The sequence below is a fragment of the Watersipora subatra genome, chromosome 4, assembly GCF_963576615.1.
Source record: "Watersipora subatra chromosome 4, tzWatSuba1.1, whole genome shotgun sequence".
NCBI lineage: Eukaryota > Metazoa > Bryozoa > Gymnolaemata > Cheilostomatida > Watersiporidae > Watersipora > Watersipora subatra.
Genome location: NC_088711.1, coordinates 8,287,875 through 8,314,257, shown reverse-complemented (window position 1 = coordinate 8,314,257; position 26,383 = coordinate 8,287,875). Strand labels below are relative to the sequence as shown.

General features: G+C 35.0%; 2 protein-coding genes across 3 annotated transcripts; one reads left to right on the top strand and one right to left on the bottom strand.

Annotated features, from left to right (window-relative positions):
* The first annotated feature begins 141 nt into the window (after positions 1-141).
* Positions 142-17,669, top strand: LOC137395083 (growth factor receptor-bound protein 2-like). 2 transcript variants are annotated; one of them, XM_068081873.1, is made up of 6 exons: positions 142-187; positions 7,694-7,848; positions 8,228-8,325; positions 12,109-12,255; positions 12,401-12,572; positions 17,152-17,669. In XM_068081873.1, exons 2-6 carry the CDS (start codon positions 7,771-7,773, stop codon positions 17,329-17,331), a joined length of 675 nt encoding a protein of 224 aa, XP_067937974.1. In that variant the 5' UTR covers positions 142-187; positions 7,694-7,770; the 3' UTR covers positions 17,332-17,669. The 2 variants fall into 2 exon arrangements, with proteins under 2 accessions (XP_067937974.1, XP_067937973.1); XM_068081872.1 differs by having other exon boundaries at positions 180-308.
* LOC137395084 (nucleolar protein 12-like) lies at positions 17,341-24,412 on the bottom strand. Its single transcript, XM_068081875.1, has 5 exons — positions 24,205-24,412; positions 20,974-21,079; positions 20,559-20,750; positions 18,263-18,342; positions 17,341-17,831 (listed from the first exon to the last, which is right to left on the bottom strand). The coding sequence occupies exons 1-5, from the start codon at positions 24,285-24,287 to the stop codon at positions 17,660-17,662; spliced, it is 633 nt and encodes a 210-aa protein (XP_067937976.1). The 5' UTR covers positions 24,288-24,412; the 3' UTR covers positions 17,341-17,659.
* Between the last annotated feature and the right edge of the window lie 1,971 nt (positions 24,413-26,383).

Sequence of the window (26,383 nt, the reverse complement as noted above, 5' to 3'; positions counted from 1 at the left end):
GCGCTTGAACATTATTCTTTGTCTCCGCAAATCATAAGCTATCGCCGATAAAAATCGGTATGATTAGGCGACAATATTAGAGGCGATATTTTTGTTTTGTCAAGCGAAAAGTCGATACGCCAATAGAAGCATATCCAGCGGTAGATGTTTTACAGCGGCTAGTGCTTCATGTTTGGCTCGAAACTTGGTAAGATTTGGTATAATTACCGTCGCCTAATAACAACAACCGCCATAAAGGAAAACGGCAGTTGATAATACCTTGTTTATAACTTCGCCTCTGTCGGAATAAAGTGTTTTTTTTTATTGAGGTTAGTTCTTAAAAGTTTTCAATTTTTATATTATTTTGTGTGATAAGAACTATTTACGTTCGTGGCAAAAGTCACTTCAACCATGCAGTACAAATAAAAAGTATACACCAACAACTTGTTCGATATTGAACAAGCTAAAAAACTTGTCACACGATAAAAAAGCTTCAACATGCAAGATATGAATGCAACGAGTAACTTGTTTATTGACACACTGAACCGCAATGTCAAGCTGAATGCGTTCAATCCAATACACAGTCAGAATGATAGCATAAAAACCAAGAACTCCGACGACATTAAATAGAAGCTCATCTGAGGTTTCTGCATTCCTAAAACTTAGTATTAGAGGAACAAAAGATCGGAAAGGAATTTTATACCTATATGTTATAAAATGCTATAAAACATGTAATGGGAAAGAATAAACTCGGCATCAATCTTTTGTTACTTAAAACTGGCCAATGAATTAAATTCATGAATAACTGATCTCCATAACCTTCAAAAATTATTGTGGAATCGGTTTGACAAGCGCGAAATAATATGCTAAAACCTTAAATAACGTTCTAAGGCAGCATTTCACTGAGCAACATACACATGATCATCTACTTAAATCTATTTGGCTGAAGAACAAAAGAAGGAAGTGGCAATTAATCATATATGGCTATACCATTCTAACCTTCTCTTCATCAGCATATGAAATTGTGTAAAAATGCTCTATTTTGCTATTCAAAAAAATATTAATTTTACAAAAGCTCTAATATACATAATCTTTGATAAACCGGCACTGACTTAATCTCGGTCCTTAATCTCGCTTTTTGTGCTGCCTGTTGATAAACTTTACCAGTATCAAATTCAAAATTTTGTTTAAGTGATTATAAAGTTACAAAAAAATTACTATAATACTAGAATTTTGAAAACCAATCTACCATTACCAATATTTTATACTGCTTTCAGTCAAAAGACAATTGAATACATAATCCCATCACAATGGAAGTCTTCCAATAGACTTACGCAAAGTTTCAGCATTTAATAGCTTTAAAAAGAATTGTTAGGAGCCACTTGTTAGGCCTAGATTAATCAAAACCGGCTATTCAAATTTTGATAAAATCCAGCGCCTCGACTAGTTGCAGTGTGACTGCCCATGTGGGCCTCATCATACCTTAATATGCAGGAATTAAGCTTTCATTTATTTTTTCATTTAATCAAAAATGTAACTACAGTGTATCTTAATTGTTGCTTATTTGCTCATTTCTGCAGACACACACTTACACGATGTCTCCAACCTTTGCTTGTTTTCTTATATCAAGATAATATCTAAGCATCGCCTTGTCACATCAGCCAATACTTTCTATCAGCTGACCAGTGATTGACCAAGTTTCACTACTGTGTAGCAGGGCAGGTCTTATAACTGTTTTACATATCACCTTCACCTTAATGAAAATGTTTTTATTACAGAGTACTGGGGTTAATTCCTTCCATTTATTCCAAGCTTTTCCAGTTCTTAATTTAAATTCCTTTTTGCATCATTTTTCTTGATCTATGGTGATGCCCAAATATTGGAAGGATGCACATGGGCAGCTGGTCACTTTGCAGCTTACTATTATATACTATATATTCCTGTGGCCCCCATGGTCTCCGTACTTCCCCAAGGGACTAACTGCTGAAGTTTTAGTCTAGCTTCTTCCAAGCCTCTTCAACTCTCAAGCCTTTTCTCTAGATGTTTTTGGTTTTCATTACAAATTACTATATCATCAGCAAACAGCATAGCGCGAGGTGCTATACTTAGTACCAAAATGCATTTGACAAAATTTGGGCAAATATTTGTCTTGTAATACAGTGGAATTTTCAACATACGGTGTCTGAAGGCTATGAAGCAGGATATGAGCTACTTCTTATATTTCGTACGTTCAACAGACATATAAACTTATACTGTGCAAACTACTTGTAAGTTAGTGGAGTAGAGCTACTAGCAGTTTCACACAAAGTACGAATGAATATACATAAAAGATACAGATACATAAAAGGCATTATGAAATATTCAAGTGCATTCTTCTTTGGTTGATCAAATCGTAGTTGATAATCAAAACGTAGTTGATCAACTACCGTCTTGCTGGTGTTTCTAGTACCTAGCCGGTTTCTTATGTTGAATGATTGAAACCAAAAGTGGATAAAATTCTTCAATGCTCGCATTTGGGCTGATTGCAGTAAAGGGTTTGATGTTAAAATGTCATTCATTAAACAGAGTTGTGAGGAAAAACTACCAGTTGCAGTTGCTACCTCACAATTAGTCATGCATTGAGATTTACTGAATAAACTTATAGGTCCTAACTTCAACGCTTCTTCTGTAGTGTTGTATTATGCATGCAGTCAATTAGTTTCATCTCACTTGCTAATTTATGACAGGATTGTTTACAGATTTATTACACATACATCAAAACAAGATAGTTTGTCGAGAAACACTGATTTTTGCATAATTATTAAAAAAATCAAAATTTTTTCTTTGAAAAAAAATCAGGGATTTAAATCATTAGATTTGTTCTTGCCAACCCTATTCATGTGATATACGAAAGTTCCTATTAAATGATAAATATTTCTGTATTTACTTTTACTTGTTAAGGTATCAAAGTCACAGGTGTGTTAAAAAATGTTGCAGTCGCTATGACTTCGTAATTTATTTCTGCAGTAATAGGTTACTAAAGTATTCAGCATTGGTCATCCTTATACTAAGGGATGCTATGTAATGTAGTTATGTGAACATTTTGTTTTCTTAGAAGTGCATCATGAATTAAATCTTTGAATATACCATGGCTGGAACATGGGGTTTATAAACACAAAGAATTTGAATATACCATAGCTGGAACATGCGGTTTATAAACACAAAGAATTTGAATATACTATAGCTGGAACATGCAGTTTTTAAACAAAGAATCTGAATATACCATAGCTGGGACATGCGGTTTATAAACAAAAAATTTGAATATACCATAGCTGGAACATGCGGTTTATAAACAAAGAATTTGAATATACCATAGCTGGAACATGCGGTTTATAAACGCAAAGACTTACAGTAAACACCTGAACACAAATAGCAGGTTTATAGCGCTGTGTGTAACAGGCTTGGCCACCATGAACCATCGCTAATACAAACCTTTTGACAGCTTGCTGGAATTGGCTATAGCTCCACTTTACTGTTCGGACAGTTTTAAGGCAAACGCAACATCGTGTGTTTTTGACATTCATCAATGTTATCAATATTGATTCTTTTTTATGTTTGCATTCTAATGAAACATGATTTCTTAAACCTGTTGAAAACTAGAGTTGTCCATATGAAAAAGGTATATGTTGTTGTAATCATTATGCAATACAACAAACTATCACACATTTTTTAATGGAAACTTATAAATGAATTACAAGAAGTTTGTATAATTATAAGCATATATTAAATTTTTTAGCAACATTTATTCTCTTCTCATAAAACATTGACATTGGAATCCAGTCATCTACAGACATTTTTACCAGGAAACATGGATTTAAGTTCTTTTGAAGTCACTAGGAGGTATTTTCATATGAGTTCATATACCGTAAAAACTTTATTTGAATGTTCAATTTTTTACTGAGCTGCTTAGGATTTTGGTAAGTTAAATTTCATTTAACGAATATTGAAAGATAACATAGAGTTATAACATAAAATAGTTTAACGAACAACAAATGATAACATGAAACTCCAACGCTAAATAATTTAACCAATAGTGAATGATAAAATAAACTAACATAAAATTATAATATAAAATAATCTAACAAATTACGAACGATAAAATAACAATCAACTAACAATTATAATACAAGAAATATGGTACAAGGCATATTATACAAAATAACATGGTGATTAGTTGTAAGTGATAAAATGTTTACTGTTGAAAATCAACTGATACATTGCCATTGCAACACTTCAATGATCAAAGAACTTGCGTGTCAGTGTCGAATAGTTGAATTTCATTTTTATTGATAATGCCAGCATTGGTCCGCGCTTGCTGGAGACATTCCGGTCCAGTCTTAATCGGGCCGTCTGGCCTGAAACGATGAATCTTGTTATCCTCACAGCCATTTAGACCGTGTGTCAGTCCGCATTCCTCGAGCGACTTGACGATTAGCATCTTCGAATTCGTGCCTGCTCGACATGTCTGCCAAAGTTTATAGGCACGTTCTCGTAGTGCTCTGAGAAAGTTTAACTCGCAACTACACAGTAGGAGCATTTTAATTGATTGTCAAAGCCTCAAATGTATTAGGCTCAATCTTCAGGCACCATGATCCTGGTGTGTTTATTCACATGTTTGTTGCTTGATCAATGCATTTATTATAGGCCCACAAAACTCAAAATCTCTCGAAATCGCACTGGTCTTTTAGTACAATATGCTGGTTAAGTACCTTTGATTACTAATTAGCGAGATGAATGTCAAAGTATCGCTCAAACATCGGGGGCCTTCCATCAAAGAATGGCGCTCTATTTTTCAACCCTTCTCCTATTATAGTGGTGCTCAAATATAGGTGGCCTTAAAATAAATGTGGTGTTCAAATGCAGGTTTTTTCTAAATTTGAGCCTTCGCATGCTATGAAATTGCTTTTAAGTTATTCCGTATCGCAAATATGTTTTTTATTATGACGCTGCAAATGAGTAAGTGGTAAACAATGACAAGCAATGACAAAGTGGATTTGAGAGATTGTATGATGAAGACAGTAAATACTATCACACTAAAGTTGATAGATGGTGATCAGGAGTTACTGAAGTGTAGTGTCTAGCAATCGAACATATCAACAAAATGATATCAGGTACTTCATTGCTTATGAATATGCAAGCCAACAGACTTCACCTCAAAGCCAAGCATCTACTGTCTCTACAATATTTTTGTTCATCATTACATCAATGCACGACTTGAGAGTTGGATGGTTTTACACTAGATTGTATATTGGTAGACTCTTGCAATTTTGTGGGTCATGTTATTTTGTCACCTTTCTAGTCTTTATCACCAATGGAACGATATAATAAAGAAACCGTTAGCTTTTCTTGAGGAACTAGTTGCTTAGAAGCCTGGCTTCCAGATAATTGGAGATGTTTTTTTTCACCGTATCCTACATTCGAGAAAACTCGACTATGTAGTTTTTCTTTGCTTTTTTGCAGTTCCGATTTAGGTAGAATTATGAAATTTTTGATGCTTTTTGCATGATACGTTTTCAGTATAATTCCGAAGTTTGAATTGGATTACGCTATTAATTCTTCAGATATCACCAAAAATACTCAGGGCATTCCAAACTGGCAAAGAAATGAAAAATGGCTGCTGATAGCGCATTATCTTCTCATGACACACTAATTGTTGTTTTTGGTGATGAAAACTCAAAAATAGATTAAGTTAGAAAGCTTCTTTTAATTAGCAACATGCGCTTAACAGTAAAACAAGTTGTATTTCTATTCATAAAAAAACAGACACAACCTATCCGTTTCAGCGTACTGCAACTATTATTTATTCTAAAACATCACTTTTTTGAGGAAGTGTTAAATAAGAACTATTCATTCTATTTGATTTCTGTTTCTTTCATTGTTTTTTTCAAAATGGTGTTCAGTTACAAAGGAAATGTGCTATTCTACATCCTTTCACTGTTGATGGAAAGTTTGTAGTACAGTGTAGAATCAGAGTACAAGCTTGTATATACAAGACTAGACTTCAGTGTTAAATCTGTTGCTGCCTATGAACCATTATGTTATTAACCATACTGCACCTCGCTCACCTGAAGTGTCGCCAACTGCTAAATTCCTCTGAATGAAAAAATTTAATCTGGCTCCTATTACCAATTGCGAGACTGATTTCGACAGTTGCGTTAAGTATTCAAAGTCACCCTGAGTAAAGGATCACAGACAGAAATGTAAACTTCTTGATTGGTTAGCTAGATTTGAGACTTCGTTTACTTCTCAAATAAAATTGTCAAGCTACAAGATACCACCAGCGACTGCTGGATTTTGGTTAAGGTCTCGACCAGAGAGGTCCAGACCTCTCTGGTCTGGAACTCTCTGGTACCAGACCACAGGTCTCTACTCCCCTACACTAGGTTGAGTACATACCTCTATTCTACCCCCTACACTACCATGTTCATTTGCTTGTTGCATGGCAACTGCTAACAGTAGCTAAATAATTGTTAGCTGTGTTTTCCACAGAATTTTGTACAAGATAAACGTTATTTGAAATCTTACATCAGCTAATTAACTGGTTTTATTATTTTTCGAAAATCGGCAATAAAAAACGAATGCTTAACTGCCAGAGCCAAGTATCCAGTTTAATTAATTTTATTGCTATGAAACTATTAACACAATAAACGTGAATGTTTTTATGTGAAATCTCTGGGAGTTTCTAATTCTGCTGCAACCAATCGAAACTGTTTTCGCAAGGTTTTTGATCAACCGATCTGACTGGTAATTTACCTTTGCCCACCTATTGTATTTGCAGGCGCTTTTGGTTTTGGAAGTTTCTCAGTAAGTATTAGGTCTAGAAACAATTTTTTAAATAGTTTAGAAATAGCCCAGGTCAATATTTCTATATTGTACAAACTTACAAAGAACTCTCAGGTACCAGACCAGAGAGGTCCGGTTGCTCTGCTCCTGGTACCAGACCAGGAGCAGAGCAGCCAGACATAGTTGCTTGTTTTACAGGTTTTACAGGTCTAGTCTTTTGTCTTACAAACGAGAGACCAGAGCATAGTTACAATCCTATTTTTAAAAAATAACTTTTTTGTTGAAACTGCAAACGCGTGTGTTGCAATGCTGGTGTTAAGTTTGAACTGGCAAGTTACCAATTAGTTTCGCTTCTACAAACTCCAAAATACCGGTTTCAGAATGAATGGTTGTGGAAAGCCAAGATATGTTACACACATGTAATTAAGTACATATGTTGCAAGTTTTTATTACAGGAGAGATATTACAGTGCATATTCATTGTTATTACTTGGTTAAAAATCATGCATCGATCATTTGTTGTGCATATTTTGTGCATATTGATTAGTTTGGTGTTATGCTTGGCTTGAACACAACATTTTGACTCAACTCAAGACCTTAGCAGTACCTCTCAAAGTGAAACATGCAAAAATATATTTACTGTTTAGTTGTATTTATTATTTATTGATTAGTTATTTGCTGTTTCATCCAATAATATATTTATTTGAATATGATAGTTGAATTGAATTCTGTTGAATTCTATTCAATTCTGATAGTTGAATGTGTCAAAAGTTTCAAAAAAATCTAACTGGATTTGCTTTTAAAATTTTATTAATTTTTCAGCGGAGTCATGTTTTCTATTGCTCATCTTTTAAGTTTTTTTCAATCTATCAATCTCATATCGTTTTTTACAGGAACCCAAATTTTGGACCCGCGTTTGATAATGCAAATAAAAAAGTTCCCTTGACAGATTGGTCTCTTCAGTACATCAATGGAAGCAGTAGCGTGCCATAATTTCAACGCTTCTGCAGAAGATGAACTAAGTTTTCGAAAAGGAAACATCATAAAGGTTGGCTCAAAGTTATGTAATTTTTATTTTGTCCTGGCATGAATTATTCCTAAAAAATTGGTATCCGAGATCAAAGCAGGCTTCAGAAACTCGCTGTTCAAGTTCAATGTTTAGTTTATAAATTTACAGGTGTAAAGGGTTAGAGTCTAGTTGACTTATGAAAGGAGGCAGACTTTTTATTCAAAGTGGTGGATGATTTTTATCGTTTTATAGTTCATCTGGCAAAGTCTAAGGACCTCATCCGTACTGACCTTTGACTTATTTGTTAAGCATGCTAGTAGCGTTTTGCTGTAGTATCTACATGTGAATAATCACTCGTGTGACTATTGCCGTAATGACTACATCCTTTTTCAAAAAGTTTACAAACTGTTGATTTTAGGTCCTTGATGTGGAAGAAGACAAAAATTGGTATAAAGCTGAACTCCATGGTACAGAGGGCTTTGTACCTGCTAATTATATTAAACTCAGGGATAACCCGTAAGTACCCTCCACTCTACTCCCCTACACTAGGTTGAGTACATACATCTACTCTACTCCCCTACACTAGGTTGAGTACATACATCTACTCTACCCCCTACATTAGGTTGAGTACATACATCTACTCTACCCCCTACACTGCCATGTTTATTTGCTTGTTGCATGGCAACTTCTAACAGTAGCTAAATAATTGTTAGCTGTGTTTTCCACAACATTTTGTACAAGATACACTTTATTTGAAATCTTACATCGGCTAATTAACTGGTTTTATTATTTTTCCAAAATCAGCAATCAAAAAGGAAGGCTTAATTACCAGAGCCAAGTATCCAGTTTAATTTATTTTATTGCTATGAAACTATTAACACAATAAACGTGAATGTTTTTATGTGAAATCTCTGGGAGTTTCTGATTCTGCTGCAACCAATTGAAACTGTTTTCGCAAAGTTTTTGATCAACCGATCTGACTGGTAATATACCCTTGCCCACCTATCGTATTTGCAGGCGCTTTTGGTTTCGGAAGTTTCTCGGTAAGTATTAGGTCTAGAAACGAATTTTTTTTAAATAGTTTAGAAATAGCCCAGGTCAATATTTCTATATTGTACAAACTTACAAAGAACCTCCCCACTTCAAGCTTCAAAGAATACAAAAAAAAACATTGATCACACAACTTCTACAATCCTACTCATAATTCGTCGTGATGCTTGATATTTCAGTGCTCATTATGATAAACATGGCTAACATGGGAGGTCATAAACATGTGTAGCATTATTTTTTTGTTCTTATAGCCAATAAACTCCAGCATTTTAGGGGCGATTCAGAAAAAAAAACTATTTTCAAACTATTTTATCGTACTATTATGGAATGGAAGAATTTTGTAAAATTAGCTATTTTACATATCGATAAAAAGAAGATTTTGGGCTGAACAATATGCAATTTTCAGTTTAAAGAAATACCAATTGCCTCTCAAGTTAGGAATGATTATGTATGGCCATGCCAAGCCTAAGTCGGCTTTTCAAATTCTTTTGAAAATTAATTCTAACTTTACTAAACTTATCAATGTAAGTACTGGTTATCATTCAACTAGGTAACGAAAAGCGTATATTTAATAAGGTGCTGCTCAAATTCAACTATATTTACATATAGTTTTACCCCAAAAATTTTTTACTCGTTTAAACAAAATAAATTACCGTAGTAGATGATAATCTGCCCTACACATGTACACATATATCAAATGTTTAAAGGTGTGACATTAGTCTAGTCTATAAATTAGTAGATGATAATCTGCCCTATACATGTACACATATATCAAATGTTTAAAGGTGTGACATTAGCCTAGTCTATAGATTAGTAGATGATAATCTGCCCTACACATGTACACATATATCAAATGTTTAAAGGCGTGACATTAGTCTAGTCTATAAATTAGTAGATGATAATCTGCCCTACACATGTACACATATATCAAATGTTTAAAGGTGTGACATTAGTCTAGTCTGTACATTAGTAGATGATAATCTGCCCTATACATGTACACATATATCAAATGTTTAAAGGTGTGACATTAGTCTAGTCTATAAATTAGTAGATGATAATCTGCCCTATACATGTACACATATATCAAATGTTTAAAGGCGTGACATTAGCCTAGTCTATAGATTAGTAGATGATAATCTGTCCTACACATGTACACATATATCAAATGTTTAAAGGTGTGACATTAGTCTAGTCTATAAATTAGTAGATGATAATCTGCCCTACACATGTACACATATATCAAATGTTTAAAGGTGTGACATTAGTCTAGTCTATAAATTAGTAGATGATAATCTGCCCTATACATGTACACATATATCAAATGTTTAAAGGTGTGACATTAGCCTAGTCTATAGATTAGTAGATGATAATCTGCCCTACACATGTACACATATATCAAATGTTTAAAGGCGTGACATTAGTCTAGTCTATAAATTAGTAGATGATAATCTGCCCTATACATGTACACATATATCAAATGTTTAAAGGTGTGACATTAGTTTAGTCTGTACATTAGTAGATGATAATCTGCCCTATACATGTACACATATATCAAATGTTTAAAGGTGTGACATTAGTCTAGTCTATAAATTAGTAGATGATAATCTGCCCTATACATGTACACATATATCAAATGTTTAAAGGTGTGACATTAGCCTAGTCTATAGATTAGTAGATGATAATCTGCCCTACACATGTACACATATATCAAATGTTTAAAGGCGTGACATTAGTCTAGTCTATAAATTAGTAGATGATAATCTGCCCTACACATGTACACATATATCAAATGTTTAAAGGTGTGACATTAGTCTAGTCTGTACATTAGTAGATGATAATCTGCCCTATACATGTACACATATATCAAATGTTTAAAGGTGTGACATTAGTCTAGTCTATAAATTAGTAGATGATAATCTGCCCTATACATGTACACATATATCAAATGTTTAAAGGTGTGACATTAGCCTAGTCTATAGATTAGTAGATGATAATCTGTCCTACACATGTACACATATATCAAATGTTTAAAGGTGTGACATTAGTCTAGTCTATAAATTAGTAGATGATAATCTGCCCTACACATGTACACATATATCAAATGTTTAAAGGTGTGACATTAGTCTAGTCTATAAATTAGTAGATGATAATCTGCCCTATACATGTACACATATATCAAATGTTTAAAGGTGTGACATTAGCCTAGTCTATAAATTAGTAGATGATAATCTGCCCTACACATGTACACATATATCAAATGTTTAAAGGTGTGACATTAGCCTAGTCTATAGATTTAGCTAAAATGATTACAGGACGTATAAGTTAATTTTAATCAGAAATAAGGTCTTCGTGAGACAATTTTATGGTATTTAGCCAGCTTGCCTAAGAGCTGTAACACAGCTCGATGACAAGCATCTTTCTAGTTGCTAGTATTTAGTTGGGTAGATAAGCATACTCATCAGTCTTATGACGTTCTTGGTGAGTGACTTTGATGAGTGGCCTTGATGAGTGACCTTGTTGAGTGACCTTGTTGAGTGACCTTGATCTCTTCAATTTTAGTCGCCAGATCTGTTCAGCTCCATATTCAGAATTGTTTGTGTTATTTGTGTATGTTTCAGTTTTATGTATACGTTTTTCGTTTAATAATGTGTTTCCTTCGCGCTCCTTTGCTAACCTGCTCAGAAACAAAGGATGATAGAATTAGCACCACATTACTAAGGAGAGATATACGACAAGCCTAAACATAAGTACATTCCTTAAAGACGAACTTACAGACAATTTTGGTAGATGTTATCAGAAAGTATCGGTATTTCTCCATCATTTGCGATTTTTTTTATGTTTGATTTGATCTGACTGCCAAAATGTTTCAAGATTAAAACTTGATCATTGTTAAAACGTTCACCGGGAAAATACATGACGTCACTAGTTGTGCAGCTGCCTGTCTCTCTTATTATTGATACCGGCTGTTGTGTTCTGTTGCAGTGTGATCTGTCAGTTTCTTTGCTCAAGTGTAACTTTAGACGCCATAGTTGCAATTTTGTTGAAGTTCATATTTAAATCTATCCCCACCACTCGTACCCATATTTGGGGAAATCAACATCTGTGTGCCGCTATGTACATAGGATCTGCACACTTGTATTATTGACCTCGTTCATTGTATCTATTCTATAATTTTAATCCTTCTAACTTTCATAGAGCGATGTGTATAGTGGGCAGTTCTGGTTTTCTTAAGGCAGGCTATCTTTTTAGTTGGTACCATGGCAAGATAACTCGTATTGATAGTGAGAGATTACTCCTTGAAAAAAGTCAGGGTCAGTTCAAACAACCAGATGGAGCTTTTCTCTTGAGAACGAGTGAGAGAGACAAAGCTTCCGGTAACTTCTCTTTATCTGTCAAGTAAGTTCTCGTTATTGGTCGGATATTACTGATTACAGTCTTCCTTGGCCTTGCGCTCAACAGATGCCTGTTGGAGGGGCAATACTTTCGCTTATTGCTCAACGCTTCCGATTTTATGCTTACCTTTGTTGTATTGTCGGTGTAGATGGCGTGGCTCCGTTCAACATTTCAAGGTGCTGCGAGATATGGAGAGGGGAAAATATTTTCTCTGGACGGTAAAGTTTAATTCCATTAATGAACTGATAGAGTATCACAAGACATCCTCACTGAGCCAGTCGGAAAATATTTATCTGACAGATATGTCTGCACAAGTACAGGTAATACCTTACTCTCAGTGTTAACAAGTACAGGTAATACCTCATTCTCAGTGTTATCAAGTGCAGGTAATACATTACTCTCAGTGTTAACAAGTACAGGTAATACATTACTCTCAGTGTTAACAAGTACAGGTAATACATTACTCTCAGTGTTAACAAGTACAGGTAATACATTATTCTCAGTGTTAACAAGTGCAGGTAATACATTACTCCCAGTGTTATCAAGTGCAGGTAATACCTTACTCTCAGTGTTGAAAAGTGCAGGTAATACCTTACTCTCAGTGTGATCAAGTACAGGTAATACCTTACTCTCAGTGTTAACAAGTACAGGTAATACTTTACTCTCAGTGTTGAAAAGTGCAGGTAATACCTTACTCTCAGTGTGATCAAGTACAGATAATACTTTACTCTCAGTGTTAACAAGTACAAGTAATACATTACTACTAGTTTTACCATTTGTTGATCATCAATGTATGGTTGCTCGGTATGCTGAAACAATTCTATAAACGCCTCATTTTACAGTTTGTCACATGACCTTGTCTAAAACAACATAAGCTTCAAGTTATAGATATGGCTGCATGTACACTTGTTCAGAATGAGATGTTGTCATACTCTTTTGTTCCATATGTTGTATAACCATAGTTTGTTATATAAAATAACCTCACATTACTTTTAAAATAGTTTTTTACTAAAAAATTTAACAAATAAGCGTTTCTGAAGTTGTCTCCTCATGCGGCTCTTACTATTATTTTGCAATTCTCGTTAAAACAGTTGCTATGGAAAATCCAGGAATTCTAAGCCATGGCTATATAGTAATGGCAATAATACTATGGAAATGTGCAAATCTCACTCAAAGAATGCAAAATTTGTAAAGAGTAAGTGAAGTTTAACTAAAAATAATTTTATTGTCTTAATTGATCTAAAACGTGTTATTGGTTATAATGGACTCAAGATTTTAGTCTGTGGACGAATCGTCACGCAGCCACAACATAGCCTTGCTGATGCGTGTACTAGCAATAGCAGGTAATAGCCATTAGCTTGATAAGACAAGTAAGACATGGAGATGTTAAGGTATCCGCTTACAACTAGCCATACGATATTAGTTCTATGTAGTAATCTCCAATCAGTTCTTGATGTCTCTAACACAAAACTGTTTTTTGCTTTACATACACACAGTTCATAGAAACTTCTTCAAATTCTTTTGTGGTTGTCTCATAAAGGTACCGCCGAGGCATTCTGTCTTAAATGTTTAAAAGGTAAATTACTTTAAAACTTGTATTTGAACATCACCTCTATTTAAGCGCCACTATAAGAAAAGGGTTGAAAAACAGGGTGCCACCCTCTAATTGAACGCCACTTCTATTTGAATGCCACTTTTATTTGGCTGCCACTATTTGACATTAGCAAGTGATCAGTAGAAGAGTGTCCACAAAACCGTACTAATAAAGAAGTATTAAGTAATAAGTATTAAATTCTGAAGTCCTAACAAATAATAGTACATCAATAACTATTAATTCGTTCTTTGTTCCAGTTTGTATGTAAGTCTGTTTTCCAACTCCACAAAAAGAATAAAAAAAACTTTTTTATCCTTTATCAATAAAAATGTTAATAACTTTGATTGCAACACCATGAAAATATTTAATAACTGCATCAGGCTAATAGTAGTTCCTTTTTTAACGTGGTCTTGGTACTTCAGTGTATTCAAAAAGGTTTTTGCATCTATGATGGAATCTGTGTTGCTATATATTTTGAGGCTAATGTTCTTAGGATAATTTGACTAGACGAGGTTTCTTTTTATTCATGCTAGAAGTTTCTGTTCAAAAATAGCATAGCGTAAAAGTTTTGCTGTTTTAAAAATCGTTTGAATGCTAATATCGACTAGCTCAGCTGTGCAGACGACACTGTGGAACGTATTGAACAGCCAGAAGAATATAAAATGGTTCCAAACAGAATCGACAATCAGAACGCAACTCGCTGAGCAAACTACGCTAATACTTTTGTTTTAAAATGTTAATTTTTGTTTCTGTATAAACTATAACTATGATGTGTTTGTCAATTGTCCTTGAATATATATTTGTAGCATTTGATAGATTATTATACATGTAAAATTTATAAATTTGCAGATTTATAGCTTATTATTTGATAGCATGATTACGGTAATCTGAACTCAGCTTACAAAAGATCGACGCTCGTAACCCTGCTTTATTGCACATAAAAAGCTAAGTTTGGTTGCTAACTGTAGGAAACATATGGATGAGTGCAAGGAGATTTCATGCCACCTTGTTAAGTATAGTTAAGTATAGTTATAAAATGAAAATATGCCTTCAAAATTAAAATAGAATAAACTTTAAAGCTCCAACAAATTGAAACACAGGCTATAAAATCATCATAGGTTAATTTCAAGTAATATGTATCAGCTGGTAGAGACATATACATGTTCCATCTTCCTCATGCATATTTATTTACAAAATCTGCAAGTTGGAGATAAGTTAGCAAATTTCTTGTACCTGAAGGGGCATGCGAAATATAGGTAAAAGTGAAAGGGAAAAATATAGCGCCATGGCGTTCAAATAAAAGTCCTACGATATGTTTGGTATTTTGGATCATGTTATGTGAGAATCAAATGTGTTGGCAGCATGTCAGGCTGTAACTAAAATAGAAGCATTGAATATAGCTTTACACCACGGAACTTACAAACCACAATGATGTAAGAGTGAAAGTGTGTTTTTCTTGTTGAAAACTGTTTGCCTTCCCCTTCAAATACTAGCCTCACTCTAAATGTCAAGTGCATATAGGCAGTTTTCTCCTAGGTCATCCATTAATCACTTTAAAATAGCATTGCTTGTTCTTTCAAGTAAGACTTAGTTGGCAACTAGATTGTGATCCTCTGCCCAAAACTTCTATTTATAGTAAAGCTGCTGATTTTAGTGATGGATTACTAAATCATGTTGTTTTACTGCTATAACTGGCTCAACCTATTCCCATCATTTATAGTTGCTTTTTAGCAGGAAGCCATTTAGAGGCTTACTGCTCTGTCAATAAATTCAAATGCTCAAGTGCCTCGTCTTTAGTATGAAGTTAACATGACCTTTGTGTTATACAGTATTTGTGTTACACAGTATTTGAGAACCTGCTGTATATGAGTGTTTGATAAGTACAAATCGTGGGTTTATAAACACCTACATTCTGTTAGTGTCTCCATTATTCCATGCTCAATTGTAGAATATACAAACTTGGTTAACATTTTTCAAATTCCAACCAAGATATGCTCCTTTAAAAGGGCATCTCTCATAATGCAATCTTTCATAGTATCGACGGTTTAGCTGTAGATTTTAACTGTAGATTTAGCGGAGGTAGCTTAGTAGCTAGATTTAGGATCTGCAGCTGCAGTGTTGTACATCCAGGTCCTGCAAGCGAATTGCTTCATTTTGCTTTGTTTTAAAAACGGACCATTCAACCAGCAGCACAAGGGCACTTTGTTAAGCATCAACAAGTTAAATTTGAATTGGCAGCTGTCTTGCCTGTAGCAATAAAAATAATCAAATTATTATTAGAGCGCAATTTAATTAGATGTGATAAAATAACATCCTGTCGGACTCCGATTAGATATCAAAGCAAAAGTTGGCAATTTCGTTTGGAATGAACCTACATAACTGGTAAATATAGGTTATCAGCCACGAACACTATATGGCTTCATGGCTTGCTTATGGTTGCTAAGCTTTCCTTTGCATGCCGGGAGGTAAGCGGGCTAAGATTGACCACATTAGTTGAGAGCTGAGAAAACTAAGGTTAATCCCAAAAGATTTTGTCGAACATGTACAAAATAGTAGCTGATATTTTTGGCACCAGAGATTACTGTTGCTAGTTATCACATGAACTAATACTTGCGTTACATCTCTGAAAAACAAAATACTGTACTAGTTTAACCTAGGCATGGCATATATTTCTATAAAAAAGCTGTGTTTGGAAAAAAAAAACAATAGCTAACCACAGAAAAATAAAAATTATATTCTCATCGCCCTCATGTCTCTGAGCAGACCTTATCATGGGATCAGCCTTCATCAATGGTGCCTTGTGCATATCTTGTGGTCTTCCAAAAGCCTCTGTGGGCGTGTCACACTAGGCGCCGTTTTTCACATGACATGGCCACTCATGACGGTGCAGCTTGGCTGACTTACCATCTACCAGGGTATGATAGTGACAATGGGCTATTGGATTATTTAGTTGCCTCTGGAATTCAATTACAATGAGACACTAACTTTATCGCATCTTCATTACACTTTTGGATCATAGCAACTACAACTGTGTGCAGTCAGGTCTAAGCATTTGATGTTATCACCAATATAGAAAGTCTTCTAGGATTAGCATGAATAACAGACATACTGGTGAAGGAAACAAAATACTTAGAACTTGGAATAATAGAAGAATAAATAGAACATTTGTTAAGTGTCAACCAACAATGTAATCTCGCCAATGAATAAATAGTAAGCACTTCTAGTTGATGTTCGTTTTACCATGAAAACAAGCCTTCATCATTCAGTTTCTAAACTATATCATGCTTAAAAATGAATTGTTGTAGTACATTGAACGAGTACAAGCGCTCTTTGACTTCCAAGCTGAAGAAGATGGAGAGATTTCATTCAAAAAAGGGGATATATTGATGGTATTAAAAAAGATGGATCCAAATTGGTGGCTTGGTTCATTGGATTCACAAAGCACTCAAGGACTCTTTCCTTCCACATATGTACGAATCCTCTAGACTGACCTCTAGATTTCCTCAGCTCTTTATTTTTGACAATCAATATGGCAAAACCTACTCGTTATAAATAATGGGACAGAAACACTATACTTCTCTTTACAGTATTGCTTGAAACCTTGTGCAGACATTGTTATAGTTATTATATTTATATACTTTTAACGAAACAACTCAGAATTAGGTACTGTATTGGCCGAATGCGTTTTTATTAACATACCTATTTTATATTTGTAAGCTTTTAGAGTACATTAACAATAGTAAGAGGTCTGGCCTGTTTATAGTATAGAAGTGTGTGTAGTTTTACATATACTATTTCCAATAAAGCTTATTGTCATTTTCTACTCCGACCAGCTTTTGTCTTCAACTTTTGTTTTCCTTTCATTGATGATTTTCCTGCCGCTTCTAACTGCTGTTTCTTTATATTCGCCTTGTGTTTAGATACTTTTCTTTTGTTCTTCAACTTGTAAAGCCTTTTCTCTATCTTCACAGCGACATTACTCATCCTACAATATCAACTCATTTTACGGCCATCATCTTCCTAGTGTAGACTACAATTCATATCAACTTGTAAGTCAACTTGTAAGTCCGTTTGGAGCTAGGGTCCAGCTCTCCACCTAGTGTGACCATGTACAGTTGAGTCATGTGACTCTTTGAATTCAACAGATAAGAGCTACAATCTGAATCAATAGTAACTGGCAGAGTGCCCTCTACACAGATCTTCATTACATTTACCACAACTGTGATGTACATTGATCAATCAATCACATTATAAAACATGTTACAAGGCAAATAGCTCTGTCACGCACAAATCAAAACTGCATTTTAAACATATCACTGTTAATGATAATAAAAACCCAATTCTTGATAAAGCTTACAAAAACACTGGAACCAGACTAATTTGCTTAGTTATGAGGTTTATATAAGGAAAGCTTACTTCTTTGGCATTTTCATGAGAGGAGGAGCTGTTCCAGATTCTTTCGTTTCTGATATATCGCAATCACTGGTCCTATCAGTCTAAAATGAAACAATAAACTAAGATGCAGCCCTTGCCTGAGGTGAAAGTTATGATAATTATACTGAATCAACCATAAGTTGTCAATACTCATACACAGTGTTATCATTTTTTGGCAAGAAACTCTTCCTAACCTCTACCAAACACAAGAATATGCAAAATTCCCAAGAGCGCCAACAACAAGGTGAATTATTAACAAGCTTGAATGTGTTGAAAATCGCACATCGAATAATAGCTACAATGCTGATGTTGGTTTTATCCGGTAGAGTCATATATGTTGGTCGGCTCTATTCTTTCAGCTTCAAATACCTTGTATAATAGTGCAAGCATTAATGGAAATAGTTCATGCTCAAATCTACATGACAGAAGGGGTTATCCACTCACAAATTGTGAATAGACAAGTCCAAAAACCATGTTGGTAGATTTATTTTAGTAAAAGGGTTTCGATTTTTACAAAACAGATTGTCATTTGACCTGTCTAGTAATTGTTCTTAGGAAATCATAAATTTTTCATTTATAAATACAATTCATTTTCGAAAAAAAGGTGATGGCATTTCAGCTACTTGTTTAGAAATGCATTTTGAAAAGTTTTTAGCCACTCGAATTAATACACTAAATAAGAACACCTTTGTTTTATTGGTTCCCGAAAAACTGAATTTTAGAAGAAGAATAGGTAGCTATAAAAACCCTTTCAAATTGTATAACAACAGAAATATGAGCTCTGGAGTAACTTTCTATCATTCAATTTTCCAAGTTTCGCAATGTTGAAAAGTAAAAGCAATACAGATTATTCGCACTCTCCAATTAGGCGGTATGGCGACTATGATTATTCAATGCACTGGAATAAAAATTTACTCGCTGATCTCTCTAGCAAGCGTACTATTATGAAGCGCGTTATCTACTAATGCAACATAAGTCTCTTGTGGTAAAACCAACACGAAACGGTGTTCTTGTAAAAAATAATAAACCATCATAATCCTAATAATCATAGTAATAGTTGATAAAAAAAATTTTTTTTATTTAACATATACAACATTTGCCATTCTAACTTTTAAAATTTATATCATGGGTAAAGTGTTTTGTTCAGTTAAAATAAATTGAAAGAAAAAATAAAACAACTGCAAAGTTGTTTGAATGTGAAATAATTAGGAAGTAATAGCTAGATAATCTGTTTTGCCACAAAGGAAAACAGGAAATTGAAGTTTGAAATTCTGCTGTTAGAGTCACAGATTCGAAATTGAAACGGCACATTTGAAAATTACAAATTAAAAAAGGTAATGATTATAAATTGAAAAAACTTCTAAAAGAAAAACAGATGCCAAAGGTCTACATAAAAAAAAGTAGCAGATTTTGCTCGTATTTAATGATTGTTGAATGCAAGGTAAGTGACAAGTAATCCCTATAAATTAATGTGCTATAATCAGAATCAAGGAAAACGTAGGGTGGCTAAAAAAAGTCTTCTGATCAGATGAAATAAATTAGGAAAGCAAATAAATGTAGATGTGACATATATAGCAAGTATGCAAACTCCAAAACAGATGATTTGGTAATGATACAATTACTATAAACTGCAAAAATCAAATGAAAATCGATATTTCGTCGTAATCAGTGCAAAAAGTGCCAAATTTTACTTTCTAACATTTTTTTTGTTACTATTGTAAGGCGGAAAACGAATTCGCGCTAGTATGGCGAGGAAGAAAAAGCATCGTGTTTTATAGATTTAGGCAAAAAATATTTTATAACAGGGGCATCGTAACCCGTAGGCGCAAGGTAGCAAATAGTACGTCATTTAGCATGTGAAATAGGGAAAAGGGTTTGTAGTACAAATATATATAGTAAGAGTGGTGCAATTGTAAGAACCTTCGTAGACTTGTAGTAAGATGTTCGGTTTACAAACTTGCGATTGAAATCTTCATGAGTTCATATCCAGCATGATGAGAGCTTTTCATTCCAAGATTTTAATAGTTGTAGCTGGACAGACGGACAGACGGACATACACCAAGATTTATATATATAGATCAGCAACATATGCATTCACACATTAGGCTTGCTAAGATAAATTTTTGAACAAGTACTACTTTTTCAAAACTATTTTTGGCGGTTCAGTAGTCACCTTACAAAGCATTTCGTCAGCCAATTTATAAATGAGGATTTACAGTATCCAAAATAATTATGTGAGAAGTTGTTATTACGGATGTCAGACGAAACAAAATCTCACCTGATCTTCCTCTTCAGATTGTTGCCCTTCATTTATTCCCAACATATCATCTTGATCTACTAGATTGTACTCCGTGATCTCGACAGTTTTGTCTCCACATTTGTAGGCTTCTGTCTTCTCTTTTAATATTTCTTCCACATCTTTTATTTTCTCCAAGTATTTAGCTTCAAGCTTCTTGGTCTTTTCTCTAAACTTGCAATTACACCAAAAATCCACATAAAACTTGAAAACTGCTCATAAGCCTTGGCATCGCTTAAATACTACCAAGGGTGCACAACTTTCAATAACCGCACCACAGATTTTGATAATTGCCATTACAAGATGTAAAACATACAATTTATGCTATTAGCTCTTTAGCACATGCTATACTCTGTAAACATATGATCAATTACCACAACACTAAATGCTTTGTCACCTCTTCTCGCTGACGCACTTTTTCCTCCTTCAACAAAACTGCGAGATCATTTTTAGCTTTCTCCTGGCGCTCTTTTTTCCTTTTGCTAAAGCTGGTTAGCCATTCTCTAAAATAATTTAAAAAAGAAAAACTGCAGCAATAATAGAAAAACAATTTGGGCAGAAACAGGTGTCCTCCATTTTGAATCTGGTTGTACTAGATGTGTGTGAGGAACAAAGGAACTAATAGGTGGTGAGCAGGTGTAACAAAAAAAAACTTTGAGATTACTTAAAATAAAAAATGCAAGCTATTCTTGAAAAGGAAAACCTATACCTAATAATGGAATGTCATTGCTTGAAGCACCTAGGCAATAATAATTCAAACTAACATATTAATTTGCAGGCATCGTTTTGAAGCAGCCAGTTACAACTAGTACGATGCTGCCAAAGTCAGCACAGTGTTTAATAGTTTGCACATAATCGTGAAGATATAATGCTCAGGCAAATACTTGATTAATATGAACACTTCCACTAATAGAGCAAAATGCCATTCAGCTCAAAATTCAATTAGCTTGAGGCCATGCCTCACAGTCGTAAAAACTAAAGTGATAACACATTCTTCTTACAACATCCAAGCTATGTTGAAAACCAACCAAAACAGCGGAGTACAATCCATTTACCCAACCAAATTTGTACACAATAGTTAAGCCATTGCAACTTACACTAAACATTACATAAATGTAATACAACATTATGAGAGCAATACAACACACCCTGGAAACTTTACAGCTTGTTAATAGCCTAGCACTAACGACTGCCGGCACATAGTTATTGTCAATGTTAATACTGATTTTTTGTTGTTTAGGTGTTAGCTGCACAGGTTGCTACTCTTTGTATATCCATCACAGTGGCATAAAACATCTATTTGTTTCTACTGTAAGCTTTAACAGCTGGAAATTGCTGAAAATCTTTACAACAATTTATGCACTATTAATCTATCGCTACAAAATATTACAAAGTCGTTCATCGATAGGTTGCTGAACTATTACTGAGATATTACTCGGCAGTTAACGTCAGACCTGCTGATCCTGTTTTGAACAGCAATAAAACTTGAACAATTATCAGTTTCATTCCATGGCAATTTATCTTGAGCTTTTGGCCTACAAATTGTAATAAGTGGTCGAATGCGAAAGTTCAATTTAGCCAGTGCATCACAGAACACTCAATAGCTTAAACTACAATCTGACAGTCCCAAACGAGTGCGATTACTGCATAATAGCTTTGTGTTTGTAAATATTATTAGGAGGTGAGTCAGAGTGGGTTGTAAAGAGATGTAGAAAGTCGCAGCATAATTGGAGCTGCTAAAAATACAACCTGGTGTAGTGAACCTAAAAAATCGGGAATGCTATTTTAGCGAGCAAACTCTATGAAATGAGTTATGGTCCTGAAAAGGGCCATGGGGGAACAACTTCATGAGCATTCATTATTGATGGACTGATGGAAATACGAGGCGACCAAGCCAATATATAGGCCTATAAAGAAAGAACTTCTGGAACAGAGGTTGACCTAGAAAAGATGACACGTCATTTATCGAGATTTATAGAATTTCGTACGCAGTGAACAATCTTTAACAAATTTATTTTTGCAGTTCGCATGTTAGAAGAATTTATTTAAATGCTCCATTTAAATTATATATATATTTATATAAATATAATTTATATTTATATAGATTGCTTGTCAAAATAGTCTAGCTATCTGTTCCGATTAAGTACTAGCGCCATTTAAGTAATATTTTTCGATTTTTGTTTGTACGTATTTTTGAAATATGATTTTGTATTTAAGTCTTTTTCGTTATCAAGATCTTGTTGTTTCTCAAGAGTAGGCCTACTGTTCTCTACATGGTATATATGTAAAATTGTATGGGCTTTTTATTAGTGTCTAGTTTATTGCAGTGCAATGGCTAGTTGTCGCTTAATAATTTTTTTAATTGTTACGAATGTAAAAATTTTACAAAGTCAGCAGTTGGCAAAGCGATGTAACTGGTCAGTTTAAACAATAGCTGTTAATCTCTAGGCCACCGGTTTATGTAATATAAACACTGCTGCAATATTTTAGGCAACTCAGCTTGTGTTTTGCTCCTGAGAAAGACACACGGGTACGTTACTCGAACAAAATTGTTTCTTTGTTGGCAAAATGCTATCACTTCCTGATTGTCAGCTGAACAACTGACCGCCAGCCCGGAGAAAGTTACAATAATGATGAAAATTGAAGAGTTAGTGTTCTTATAGAGTTCTGTCCTCTCCTGTTGGTTTTAGCAAGTTGCATTTTAGGCAGCGTTGATTTAGAGCACTCTGTTGGTTTCAGCAGAGTACAAGTAGGTTGGTTTCAGCAGATTGTATCGCAGGAAGCATTGGTTCAGCGCAATCTGTTAGTTTCAGCAGAGCACAAGTGAGTTGATTTCATCTCCCTCCTGTTGGCTTCAGCAGCTTGTATAGCAGAAAGAGTTGGGTTCAGGGCACTCTTGGTTCCAGCAGAGCACAAGTGTGTTGGTTTTAATAGCTCCCTCCTGTTGGTTTCAGCAGCTTGTATCACAGGAAGTGTTGGGTTCAGCGCACTCTGTTGGTTCCAGCAGAGCACAAGGGAGTTGGTTTTAGCTCCCTCCTGTAGGTTGTAGCAGGTTGTATCGCAGATACGCCAGAAGTAAGAGTTATCTCCACCCACTCCTACTAGTTGTCTTCAAGATCATGTTACCTATTTTTCATTTCAACAACAAAACCTGTTTACTACAAAAAGTAAATGAGTTATAGTTTCATCATTTTAGTGCAGTCTTTATACTAGAGTTACAGTCAGACCTGCCAACCAGACCTGCCAACCCAAGAGTGGGGCAATGCGTGAGATTTGGTTTTGGGGCAATTGATGTATCAATGATAGTATATATAAAATTGTGGAAATTGGGGCAAAAATCTCACGCATTTTCATTTTTTCTTTGGGGTGATTGCGTGAGTCTCACGCCCAATGCGTGAGAGTTGGCAGGTATGCTGCCAACCCAAGAGTGGGGCAATGCGTGCGAGTTGGTTTTGGGGCAATTGGTGTATCAATGGTCGTATGTATAAAATTGTGGAAATTGGGGCAAAAATCTCACGCATTTTCATTTTTTCTTTGGGGTGATTGCGTGAGTCTCACGCCCAATGCGTGAGAGTTGGCAGGTATGGTTACAGTGTTGTGGGGTTGACAACACAGGTTAACAACTTACTTTCTCGCGTCTTCGTTAAACACTAGCGTCGATTTGGACCTCTTGGTTTTTTGTAATCGCTTTTTCTCAGCTTTTTTTCCCATACTATGAAGCAGATAGTAAGTAGAATAATTTCTATTACGCAACAAAACTATAAAATATTATTAGACAGCGCTTTGTTAATGTATTAAAAAGATAATTCTGTTTCACGGGTAATTCGAACTCACATGTTCCGGAAACACTGGAGGAACTGCGGACGTCGTAAACAGGTTTATAGATGGTACGGCGACAGACTCTAAGACGAAAACTTGGTCAAAAAGGCGATTATTCGAGTGTAAAAGACTACAAGCTTACAGAGTTACAGACAATTTTAATTAATAAAAACATACGCGAATACGTACTCGGTGCTTAGTAGTATATTATGAAGAGCATGTGAAAACTTACATTTGCAGACAGGATGAAATAATAACTGTCAAAACACGTTAAGAGTCGTTCCAACAAACTGTAATTATTGATACATGTATTAGACCAATAATATACAGTCCCATGTATATGAGGGGGTGTATATCATTGATTAGACTGAACAAACGATCAGTGTGAAGCGCTAAATAGAGGTAAAAGGAGACAACCCCCACTGTTGAATTTGTCGATTTATCAATTCATTAAACTGCTGGAGCCAACAGATTTTAGCGAAGCTAAACCCTGCTGGACAACATGAAGACGAACTCGTTTTATCTAGCAGGGTTTAGCTGAACAACGTGAGGTTGTCAAATTGTTATACTTTGCTGAAGCCAACAGAGTGCCTTGTCAGACCTGCCAACCCAAAAGTGGGGCAATGCGTGAGATTTGGTTTTGGGGCAATTGATGTATCAATGATAGTATATATACAATTGTGGAAATTGGGGCAAAAATCTCACGCATTTCTCACGCATCTTCATTTTTTCTTTGGGGCGATTGCGTGAGTCTCACGCCCAATGCGTGAGAGTTGGCAGGTATGTGCCTTGTACCCAACAACTCTCGTTCTACAATCTGCTGGACCCCACAGCAGGGAGTTGAAACCATAGAGTTATCTCCCCCTAGAGTGATAACTACCCTAGAGTTTCCGGTGCCATCAAGGAGCGTTTAGGCCACGCCCATTTTTTGTGCTAGTCGCTCGTAGTGATTGGCAGAACAATAACATCAGCCATGAGAATGATCATGAATTTGCACAGTTAAGATAGTAATTATTGCTCATATTAAAGAGATGATGATTATAGTTTATTACTCCAATATATGCTTATCATTTAAAGCCATTCAATACTTACATAACTTGCAAAGACACTGAATAGACAGTGTTAAGTAAGTGAGTTAATGCAATCAGTTACTCATAGATAAGATAGATGGTCATACTGGGGTTGTATTACATTAGTTTGATGGAAAGCTAATTGACTGCTATCAACCATGAGCTGTACTACCCGGCGTTGCCCGAGTAATAAAGAAGTCTTTGGACAGAAAATTTATTTTTACATATTATAACATACTGTATACAACATTTACCATTCTAACTTTTAAACTCTATTCCCTGGTTGCAAATTGGAACTGTAAATGTTAGGCAACTTGTTATGAACACCTGGGAGTTTGGGGGTCGGTGGCGGCCCCCAATGGGGTTCGGGGCAGCGCCCCGAAGCTTTAGACCTTTTAAGCATCAACAACCCTCAAAGTATGCATAAAGGCAATCAATTGTAAGTATCAAAATCTATATAAGTATATTGTTTATGGTTCATAGTAGGCAAAACGTTTTTTTTATTCAACGACCAATATAAAACTCATGACACTACAGATTTCTGTAAGGGACATTGACAGAACAAGAGCTATTACTTATTTATTGCAATAGCTCTAGTTCTGTCAATGTTTCGATGACACAAATATTTCATAACTGATTCTGTATCTCTTTCAACATCTTTATATATGTAAAATATTAGAAGATTATTTAGCCGAGCCTGCTCCATGGTGCTCGTCGTTGATGTTTTGATTCGCTTCAATGCAGAAAAGGATCTCTCACTCACTACATTACTGGCAGTCAAAACCAATACTAGATTAGTGAGCCTGGAAATTAGGGAAAATGCAAGTTTGGGGTCTTCACACCCTTTCACCCCAATTAAAAGCAATAAAGTTCAGTTTATAAGTCTTAACAAAGTCTTACAAGATCACTCATTTGGCG